This window comes from Asterias amurensis, chromosome 7 (genome assembly GCF_032118995.1).
Source record: "Asterias amurensis chromosome 7, ASM3211899v1".
Classification (NCBI taxonomy): domain Eukaryota; kingdom Metazoa; phylum Echinodermata; class Asteroidea; order Forcipulatida; family Asteriidae; genus Asterias; species Asterias amurensis.
The window spans coordinates 315,232-327,422 of record NC_092654.1 but is presented as its reverse complement, the minus strand read 5'-3'; the positions used below and the strand labels follow the sequence as shown (position 1 = coordinate 327,422).

Sequence of the window (12,191 nt, the reverse complement as noted above, 5' to 3'; positions counted from 1 at the left end):
TGATGACATCAGGTGACTAATTACCTTTGCATGATCTTCCTTCATTCCAGATGACCTCATTACAGACTTGACACGTGTTGGGATGTTTGAAGACCTTGCTCTTGAAGAAGTGGCTCCTTGAGTCCAGAAGGTCATGGGGCTGTGGTCAAAGAAAAAAGAAGTCAGAAACTATAAGTATATTATTTAGTTCTAGTAAGGTTTGCTAAAGTTGTATATTACAGCTTTACAAAAATCAGAAGTGTACAACCTGGATGGGATTCAAACCCAAAACAATTAGAGGAAAGTATTATTTGACTTAAACTGACTAGAAGACTACCTTATTTCAATTAGGTGCAACCTGTAATATGAAATGGTTACATCAATTCCTTTTCGTATCAATGTGGACATACCGAGGCACAGGCTGCAAATAATGTGCACCATTTTGTTTTCCCATAGCATTTTATGCTCAGTCTGACCAAGATTCAGATCAATTCAAGCTCACACTCTGAAAGGATTCTTTTTTGATTTTCATTTAATTAACCGATAAGATATCATGACAACCTCCCAAACACTGCTTTCAGCGTGGACTTGCTGATCGTCATGTTGCTATATCACGCCTGCCAGGTGTCTGTAAATGTTTTCTTCCATCACACCTCTATTAGCAACAAGGATTTAAATCAATGTAGAGGCAGCATAGCCAACTCTTCCTCCGGATAATAACATTATACGCAATATCAATAGCAGAGTAAATTGCAGTGGACAGGATTTAAAGGGGGTAGGCTAGAGGCATCTTGTAGTTGGTATTGATTTTAAAGATTTAGCTCTTCTGTCAGGCTTTGACGGGCTGATCTTTTAAATACACTGCAAAGCACTGGAATAAAGAGAGGTTTTTAGGGGAAAATGTATCAAAATGCATCAAGAGAGAAGTATAGTGTAGAAATAGTGTGCGGCCATGTAGGCCTACATGTTATTAATTTAGAGTTATTAGACACAAATTAGTTTTAATATTTTCTCTTTTTACACTTTTGGCTGATGATATTCTATCCAAAGAATCAAGAGAGACAAGAGTGATACAAAACAAGCGATAACATGTTCACAAGTTGGGATCGTTCCGCATGAGAAGAAGAGAAAAATCCTTAAATGTTTCTGTATCAATTTAAAATCCAGAATGTGCGTACTAACAACTATTTTGTGCTGGCCCTCTTGTCACCACCTGTTACAAAGTACACCCTCCGTTAACTTGTCAATTGAAGTTTTTCCAATGACTATATTTTGTACACACTGATCTTTGTCAACAATAAGCCCCTCAAAAAGACAAGACAAACTACTGATAGCTTATTGATATCAAGCAGATAAAGTGAACTTGTAGAGATATGGCAGTCTGGCGCTGGGATATCCAACTCAACTCCTGTAATATTATTACAGTAATCAGTCAGCCAGTGTAGCCAGTGTAGGTGGTTTCTGTTGGCGGACTACCACTGCGTAATAGATTAAATTGTCTGTGCAAGGCGCCATAAGAAGACGCCATCCATCCATTGTTGACTAGGTATTTAAAGGGTTTGAACAACATTGGTAGGAATGGAAATAATAAAAACAGATTTGGCACAGTTTGGTATAAAGATAGTCTTAGTGGACAATTTCTCTTGGTATATTGGTACTTAAAATGCTTAGAGTGGCAAATGTCAGCAACAAAAAGAGTGTAAACAAATATGACAAAACGGCAAAGTTGACCTGTCAATCAATCTTGAGTATGTATGAATCCAAATTATCGTCACAGACTCTTTATCTACTCGGAAAATTCAAATAAGTTAGAAGACTACACTGTACGTTGTGGAATAGATAACTACAAATGTGACAAAATTGCAAAGTGGTCTTAGAACTTGTAATAATCTGGGTTTGCAGACTACCTCAAAACATAAACACCTCACGCACAACAGTTACCAAATAGAGTTTCTAGTATTGAACATAAAAAACAAATAATTATTCAAAGTACCTTTTCTTCAGCAGCACTGAGCTTCAACTCAGTGTATCCTCTCCTTATGGTAGTCAGACAAGTTTCCAATTATCCAGCCCGAATGATTCCTAAGAACTAATGGTGTTGCATGTAAAAACACAATATCCACTCAGTACAAACCAATAACCAGACTATCGTTGAGGAATATCTTCCAACTCATCCAATGTTCTTCATCAGCATTTACACAAACGGTTATTAACCATCAGTAAGAAGTTCTTCATCAGCATTTACACAACTGGTTATTAACCATCAGTAAGAAGTCACTTTATGAAAGCTCTGAGTAAATGTTAATGTATGTATGTATACATCAATCTGTATTAAACATATAGCAACTGGAGTGGAAATAATCTCTCAAGTATGAAGACAGAAGACTATCAGCGTGACGGAGTCAGGGTGAACACAGTCCAACAGTTGAGTCATCCTAAATTCAGCTTAAGAACACTTTTGTTTGTACTTGCAGTTTTACAATTGCGTGATCCAACATGAACATAGCCCTGCAGTCAGAGTGATACCAAACCCATGCACATTGTTGGTATAAGTTCACTCTTTCACATTAATGAGTCAAAATATTCAGAGTTCAAGCACTATACAATGTAGGTTTTCTCGGATGTGGGTTGACCGACCTTACATACCACAGTTAATAAACCTCCGCTGAGCAGTAATGGTCTACCTTAACCACATTGCGGTATGAAAGGGCACCACTGGACCGCTATTTGCTAAATCTCTTTCCAAAGTGTGCGTACATTTATACCAAATAACACCACACAAAAGAACCAGGAATCTGAAGGACCTGCATTTAGGACTGAGGTATGCGGATCTCTACATCCCATGTGTGTACTCTTCCAACGCACCGTGTGTTTGTTGTGTGACTACACTGTACATGAATATGCATTGTATTGTAGAATGAAGGCCTGCTTTAGGTACAGGTCTTGCAAAGGTATTATTAGAAATCACTAATTGAGAGGTAAGGTTGATCCTTCATGAAGGATGACACAAATCAAAACAAGTTTAGCCTTGGTTTGGGAATGGCCATCTATGGATCGGCTTAGTGACAAAGATACAAGAAATCTCATCCTGGATCTTTAAGCTCATCAAGTTGCTCACAAAAGCACAAGATCTTGTCACAATATTTGATTTTTGTATACTATTGATTGATCCCTTAATCACAGTTAGTAATTGAGGACAATTAATAGGTTAAGCTGTGATTGATTATTTGGGCCTACTGGTGGGTTTGTTACTTAACAGTGTTTTTCCCTGCCTACCAAACCCTGAAGCATCCTGCCTCATTACTTTCAGCAGCTGCAGGGTTAATAAGAGGCAGGATATACAGGGAGTGCATTCCAAAGTAAGACAGTACACTGGAAGAAGCTTGATGTGCCACTGAGCTTTGGGAACAGAGCTACAGTAAGGATGTGAACCAACAGAAACATGTGGAAGGTTAGATGAAACAACCAAGGAGAGTCCATGCTTTTATATGTAATACCTGAATTACTATAAATGAGGCTCAATGAGGCAACAGAGTAAAACAGGCCTATTCTGGGGTCCTCTTATTAATTGAAAAGATTTGGATAGATTCACTGACATAAAGTACACTGTTCAGTCTCAAAATTGTGTGTTTTTTTACTTTCAGTCCGAATCAACTGTTACTTAGCATGAAATAAAAAGGAGAACTAATAAAATAAGTCAATGACATGAATTGCACAAGTACAGGAGGCAATTAAGCCCAGCACCCCTTGGTTAAACATTAGGTACCTACCTATGTTTACATTATACAGCCCCATCTACTTACTTGTACTCACATGATGTAAAGCTCTACCCAAGAAGTCAATCAAGCAGGTATAACAAACTGCCATTCTCAGCTTCGTTTCACACTTGCGCATCAGTAAACCTCCGGATACAAAAAAGCAAGTCGCTACGATGCCTCCATCGGCATTAGGCGTAAACTATCCCTGATAGTGTGCCATAAAAGTACACAGCCTCGTTGTTGCTTCTTTATTTTGTATTTCTTCTCTAAATGCCTATGTGTGATATTGATTCAGAGCAAAGGGCATTTTATTCGGCAGTTCAAAGCATTGTCATACTGTGTCCGAGTCGTTTAGTTTATTGCCCCTTCACACAACAGCCAGTGGAATTAAAAAAAAAAGAAAACAAATGGGCCGATGGTACCCAATAATGAGAGAGGATCTATGACTGTATGTATCTTTGAACAGCCGTCAATCTCATTAAGAAGCCATGGTCAGCCAATAAAGAGATGAGCGCAGCCTGCATACTGCTTCCTGATCGCTCTGTTGATTTCAAGGGTCACACATCAACAACTCAATGATCATCTGCATTCTCCTTAAGACAAACAACGTATACTCTTCAAGATGTCGTTTTTCAAAAATGTTTTGGCCTACCCACCCACTTAAAATTTTAATTTTTAAATATTGATTTGACTTTTTGATTTACCATTTTTTTTTCGGTGAAAAAGACTTATGACTCAAATAAAGTGCGTTTTAAAGAATTATGCTCTCCCAGCTAAGGAGTTTCAATGGCTCTTTCTGGCTTCCAACATAAAACATGCGCCTGTTAAGTTATTTCTGTGTTCATCCACTGTTGCAGGTGTTTACCTGACTGGTGAATGGGTCACCATCATTTATTTGAAGAAATAAAGACTTGTGTTTGATATTGTCAGTATTTAACCCTTCCTACATGTATGCCACCTAATTTATGTGCACGATGTACAGAGAGTGTAATTCTTCCCTGTCCAGCAATTTACAAAAAAGTATGTCAGAGATAAGAGCTGAGTTGATGACAGACAAATGTTTGATGAATCTCCCATATATCTACAGGTATCAGAGGATAGTGTGCTCATCCAGCCTTGTATACAATCTTGCATTGTACTCTTTATTACTCGGTCTGAGGGGAATGACTGGTTCATAAATTATTTAAAGGGAGTGCCAGGGTAATAAAATAGTTAAATAAATAGTGAAATAAGGCCGTGCTAAACGTCACACTTTTGCCATGTTGAACTCAAGGAATTAGAAAGTGATGAATTAAATTCAACAAGAGAGTGGCATTTAGGCTGCTTTAATGGGTCGGCCACATTTATGGTGGCAGTTTTTATTTACTTTTGTCTTGACTCAACAATATTAAATGTAACTATGTAGCTTGTCCAAAGATTTAAAACAAATAAAATAAATGGTGTTAGATTTTTAAAAATAGGGAGTAGAAATAAGCTTTCTTGTTCCCAAAGGAAACAATTTCCTTTCCCTCAGATGAACTACTACAGTACCCATCAACATAGCACTCTGATTAATCGCCCTACACTAATTAGACATCATAGATTTTTTACTCTAATGAAAGATGGCAGCCATGATTAAGTCCGTACGATCATTCCTGAGCCACAAGACAGGTCAGTTTAATTTCGCAGTTTAATATACACTCCATAAATAACTACAATTAAATATGGAAATTGGCATGAACTCAACCTAATGGGAAAGTAATATAGACTTGTTACACTTTGGTTGAGTCAATGTACTTTTGAAGAGCGATTAGCTCCTAATGCTTCAAACACATTCGGAAATGTACCACCGCTTATGTAAAATCTGCTTGACTTTCACTGCTAAAACATTTTTTCGCTTCTTTAAATACATGTACCAGTATCAACTGTCTTTTAGTCTTACTGTCTTATTTACTCCATTGGTGATTGGACATTGGGTTTGAGACAAATATTTGTATACATAAAGCTAACTTTGTACTCCCTCCCTCTCTCTCTCTTTCTCTTTCTCTAACAACAGAGGGCAGTATCTATTAAGTTAATGGTGCAAACCTTTGCAGCAATGAAGATACCTTAACGGGTACGAGCCCTTCGGCTGCCTACATGTTGTACAATGTACTACAATCTGTGTGTTACATCACATGTACATTGATTTATAAATATAACTTTTTAAGGATTGGTTCAGTGTAGGCCTATAGCCAGAAGAGATCCTAAACCTACATGTAGTACAACACTACTAGGCCTACATTGGAGCATCTAATCTAACAGGTGAAGAAACATGACAACATCTTCAGCCGATAATCCAAGGAAAGTGGAGGATTCATGAATGTCTAGAGTAACATGATAATAGAAGACTCCAAGAAACTACAATTCAATTTACCAGATTTCATTCATCGGTTGTAGTAATTACACCACGGCCAAGAAGGCTGGATGCTAATAGTGTCTAAGAATAGAAATAAAAGCAAGACCCTGACAGACGACTTGGGGGGGGGGGTGAAGACTTGTCAATCTAATTGAAAATATTACTGCTACAGACTTGATGTTACTTCATGTGGGGAGAGGGAATAATATCCTGTTTTTAATCAAGTACATGATACTCAACCACAGGGAGTGGTCGCTTGATATCATTTATTTTCTTCACAATCACAAACAAGACTGTGAGGATTTTTAAAACAATGCACTCATTAAGATGATCTACACTTGAACATGTCCAGTTTATAGAGCAACTTTAAATCGAGAGAAATGGAGGCAAATGAACTTGAAGCCTCATTTGAAATTTATTCAACTTTGTTTGCATAAACTGTAGGCGTAGACATAGTGAGCGTGTAACCATTGTGTTGGACTGGATTAAGAGCTTGGCTCAGTCTGCCAGACTGACTGGCACATTATGGGGGAAAAAATACATTTCTGATCTTTGGCTTTTGGCCTATTTACAAATGTACAATGATAAATCTTTTTGCCTGTAGCAAACTTGTACAAGCACAACACATGTAACCATGGGTGTGAGATTATGTTACTCATTGGACTACTACTACTGGTCAGAGTCCAGCCAATTTTAACCCTTGACCATACAAACTATTTCCTTATCCTATGCTAAATAAACCCTGCACTCTTTAAGTTTTTCAAAGACATGTCGTTGAAGATTTATATGCTTAACTTTTCCAATTCTAAAAATCAACCTTTAAAGTCAGTGTTACATAAAACAGAAATGTAACTGAGAAATGAGTCAGTCTCAGTTACTGAGCTCAAGTTTGTTTTCTTCAAGTTCAAGCAACAATCTAACAACTGCCTACACAAAATCCACGGTTGCCCACATTGCAATTAGCAACCACCATACTCCATGTTTACGCAGTTGTGGTATTGAATAAATATGACAGGTTATATTGAACCATAATTATTTCCAAATGACCGATTTGGTAATAACCTGATTAGATCAAATAACTCTGTGGTCAGCTGCCTGTCGAATCAATTCAATGCACAAAGGATGAGTGGCCATTATATGCAGTTTCTTAGATTGTTTTTTTCCCAGCAGGTTTTTAAGTTGTAATGACAGCAATCTTAAAAGAGAGATCCGTAAGGTAACACAGTAACCCACATAACCTACATTACCTAACCAACATGACTGAAGCTTTTTAAAAGGGACGTTAAACCTGGCTCCATCATTACAATGGGTGGCCCTTGCTTTGGTTTCATCATTTGTAGAGTCACAAGCAAATTTACATTCTCCTCAGAGAACTGCCCTCTACATTTGCCAGGGGAAATTGCTCTGCTCCTTCAAAAAGAAATGATTAAAGCTTGTCAACTGATATCATTACTTTAAGATCTAACTCAGTTTATATTTTAGCAGGCATGGTGTGGGTTTCAAAAAGAGTTAAGACTAGTTAGGGTGAGTTGCTCGCCCTAGCTTAGGACTAGCCTTAAGTTTTGAATATCTCCGATCCCTGATATTTTATTCTTTTACTGAGATGCCCTGATATAAACTCATTGAAAGTATTGAAATGTTGAGACGCCCCATTACTGCGAATTCTACAAATTCTACAAACTGCATGTTAACTCCTCGTCTTACACTTTCTAATATTTACAAGTACAGTAGGAATGGGGGTAGGATAACACTGAATGTAGGTTTTCTATACCATTGTGTTTCTATTAGGAATGAATTGCCTAAGGCTTGCCAGGCAATTACAATTCCAAGCGATTTCAATGTGACAAACCTACCTGGGTCTGGACTACATACAATAGTTTTCTAGTTTAAGGTTCTGACACTGTATAGACAAACTGCCAGAACCCAGGGAATTAAGCCCAACTGACCCAGTTTTATCTGGAGGAGAGGGTGCTTTTTTCATCAGATGGAGAACTTGAAGTTCCCTTTTCAGTAGGCCTAACAGCTGAACTGTCAGTCAATCAGTCAAAGTTTGAGATTTTATAGTACTAGAACTTACATGAAATGAGACAACACAGAAATGGGGTCTCTGCTTTGCCGTGGTATGATTTGCCACGTGTGATACAGCAAGGACCGCTGAACGTTCAACACACCTAAAGAATCATGTACTTTCTTTTAACCACGAAGGAAGTTGAAGCCCATAAAAAAGCTTTTAAGAGGTAGAATTAGTTTGCAGGTGACATGTGAAACTAATGTTGTCTACAGTATGAAGACCTAGGTGCACTGTGTGTAGGGCGTCTGGGAAAACAAGAGAACAGTTTGAGATAACACCGGGGCCTAATTTCATAGAGCTGCTTAGCACAACAACTTGCTTAGCATGAAATATTTGCCTTGATAAAAACACAACCAAATTTCCACATGATTTTCAGGGTAAGCAAACAACAGCTGAATCAGCAACAAGTAATATGCAACAAATGGAAATTTGGTTAGTAATCCTTTTTTTATCAAGGCAGAAATGTCATGCTTAGTAAATTTTGGTGCATAGCAGCTCTATGAACTTGGGTCCAGGTAACGATGTAAGATGTGTAGGTTATCCATAGGTTATCACACTAGCTAGCCATCCAACACATTGTGTTTCTAGTTAGTGTTGTGGAGTGTGCCACTAATAAAGGGGTTCAATTGATAACAGAGGGTGATGACAGGCAAAGGGTGTTTGTATCCTCACACCTCGGGTGTTATACTAGACCATTAAACACTATGGGGGTACCTGGTAGGACAAACATTGGAGTGTGCCTAGAATGGTGATAGTACAATCTCTATGGTTGAATAGAGGTTACAGCTGGGTTGCTACATGTATTGATAACAGATGGTTGTAATGGGAAAGCAGTCTGGAGAATGCTTTAGGGAGTACTATAGGACCGCGTTCCCACTGGATCCACAATTGCGAGATCGGGATCCCGCATTTCGATTAGTTGCAGGCGTGAAATCACGGTCACGTTCCCACTTGAGTATGATCGCACATTGATCTCCCTTTTAAAAAACGGAAATGTGTTTAAAAGAACACTGTTTTGCTAGAAAATTGCGGGGTCTGAACACCCTTTGCGTTCCCACTAGACTTTTGATCACCCATTAATCCACAAGGGCGATCAGATCCCGCTTTAATCCTACTCCCGAGAGGATCAAAATTGCACGGTCAGATCCTGATCGCCCTCGCGTTCCCACTGGAGCTTATTTCTCTTTGATCGCCCTTTGATTGCCCTTTCGGGGTCTTGATCACCCTTTTCTCGAATTGGGAGATCAATGCAGTGGGAACGGGGTCTATGTTTAGTTTTGGATAAAGAGTTAAATCAAATTATCTCAATTTAAACCAATAAGGCCTTCTACCTCAAACTTTATTCATTGTGTAATAGGAGCAAGCAGGCCTACTAGGTGTTCTTGTAAGGAGGTCGTTAGTTCAAGATGGTTCAAGTATGGAGGTTCAAGTCCCACTCTAGTCAAATTTTCTTGGTTCGAGCCCAAATAGTTTCAAATTTACCCCGTCAGTTTCCCTTGTGGTTTTTATTGATCAATGATCCCAGTCAGTGTCCCTTGTGGTTTAGATTGATTTGTCTGTGCTTTTGGCAAATTGTTTTGCTTACAGGCTTTAATGAAACCAGGCCTTGTTCTGAACATATGGTCTGTACATAGGTTAAATGTATCATGATAATAAAATGAGGACACTATTGTCAGTCCTATCACTAAGCAAACAGTCTGTTTAAAGAGGGGTTGTGTGTATTCATTACAACATCAAGGTTAAACTTATTGAGATTGGAGCAAGGCCTCTCAATAAGTAAACAGTATCCTCAATAAGTAACTCAAGTGTTTCAATCATCAGGATCATGATTTTTACTTTCATGTTTTTTATTATGTTAAACCATGGAGGTGGTTCAACTTCCTCAACCCAACCATGGACAAACCTCCTACTCCTACTCAATGTTAAACAGGGTGACTCAAAGTCCAGTTATTAAAAAAACACATACTTTTTCAATTTTTAATGCTTGAGTTATTTTTTCAAAGTGGAATTGGATTGCAGGCCAGCTTTAGTAATAGTCTTCATGCTTTTTCCCTTTTTCAAATTTCCGATGAATGTGTGTGAGCACTCTCAGTGTATTCTGCATTGGTCATGACAACAGCGCAAAGCGTTGTCATAATAGTGAAAATAAACATGTGGCACCATTGCAAATGCTAACTTTCTCATACCACACAGTGTGTAAAATATAAGCAAGGGCAATGTGAAATGTAAGTATTTTAAGACACACAGCTCTGAAACAGTGAAACACAAACACAGTTGTGCCTATCTGTCAATGCTAAAAACATCTGAGATGAATTCCACCTTAGATGACCCATTCAGATTCTCACCAAACAGTTATCCCCAGTTATGCAGAAAGGGGAAAGAGATCAAGAATTTCTGCATGTTCATTTCAAGTGCTACCCTAGCCTGGTTACTCTGCATTGGAGAACAGATCCAGTTTGGGTTTTCACGATTGTGGCTAGAGCAGGCTACGTATCTTCTTATTTCTCTCTGTCTCTCTTTTCTTTTAAAAATATATGGGAGTGGAGGAGGGGGGGATAAATAGTGGAGATGCTCAACTTGGTTTAGCAAAGATGGATGAACATGAAAGGATTGGGTTATTCAGATGTGTAAGGGGTTGACTGACTGAGTAAGTGGCAATGCAGTATGATGATTTTAAACTGATAGGGCCACTTTCCTTGAGAAAAAGGTTACTGCCACTGGAACATTATAGGCCTACTGGCTAAAATAAGAGGCAATATGGTGAAGACCAGTACAGCAGGGTCAACTAACGCCCCGACACTAAGACAAAGAGCCTGTTCAGTGAGAGGTTACATGTAGGCCTACATTCTTCAAGTTTAATTACCGATGGAGGAAGGATGATTTCCCAGAGTGGTGTGATTCCTAAAGTAGTGGTCTGGACTTGGGCAATAAGTAAACCCATACCATAGGCCTACACCACAAAGTGTTGACACTTTGACAGCTATGGTAAAAGTACACACAACACCTTGTTGACCTACAAACCATAGGTCAAGAGATGTAGCAAAGACCCACGAACCTGCCATCACAGCTATAATAAATGGCCACACCAGCAAAACAAATAAAAACCCTGTCAGATAGATATAGTACTCTAAGTAATGTAGGTCATGGAAGCATGCTTCACTGTCTTACATTTATATGAATGGAATATTGTTAAAAATGAAGGTTCTGGCATCAATGCACGTACTTTAGTGCTGGAAAAACGTGTTTACAAGACTTGTCTCTATTTTTGAAGAATGGAGGGAAACAAGCACTACCCAAGGAGTTCCAAAGGTAATGTGGCAAATGCTGTTTTGTTCCGTTTCTTGGAGATTGTATGGGTGAGAACAAGCACAAAGCGTAGTTCAAACATCCTGTGAAAATGCACAGTATGGATTGGTTTGATATTGAATAGTAAGAATTACACAATCATTTTGGCCAACAATAGTCACTGTATTATAAGCTTGGGGGTAATACTTTCGTTCGGATACAATACAATGCACCTCTGTTAATGGCAATACTCAAACATTTTCAAACTTTTAAACACTTCTTTACGGCTAATCCTAAAAAATCAGTGCAAATCACAAACCCCTCCAGTCAACAGTTGAATTCCCCACCCCTCTAACAAAGAAAGAAGTGCAGTCAAGAAAAAAACCTAGCCTAATGATGTATTTTGCCCTCAGGATTTGAAATTTGCTAATATTTTTATAAGGGCAGCTGTGAAATCAGTTTGAGGGGTAGTTTGAGGCATATATCATGAGCAACTTATACACAAAATCAGACTGTATTGCCTAAAATGGAGATTTCAACTGACTCATCTAATTACTTTTACTGTAATGGAATTTCTAGCCATGTCCACCGGTGCCATGCCTCTGCAAATCAACTTATGTCTATCTTTTTCCGGCCATTAACAATTTTCATAATGAATACAAATTACTATTTTTCAGAAGTGCCCATAAATGGACTACATTCATTTTCAATGTGTCATGCG

General features: G+C 38.4%; 1 protein-coding gene across 5 annotated transcripts in view; it reads right to left on the bottom strand.

The window, feature by feature from the left end:
- Window positions 1-12,191, bottom strand: part of LOC139939402 (tensin-3-like) — a 70,981-nt gene that overhangs the window by 39,621 nt on the left and 19,169 nt on the right. For all 5 annotated transcript variants that reach the window (XM_071935243.1, XM_071935244.1, XM_071935248.1 and 2 more), the window contains exon 2: window positions 25-139. In XM_071935243.1, coding sequence (XP_071791344.1) covers window positions 25-139 — 115 coding nt within the window. The remainder of the gene's footprint in view (window positions 1-24; window positions 140-12,191) is intronic.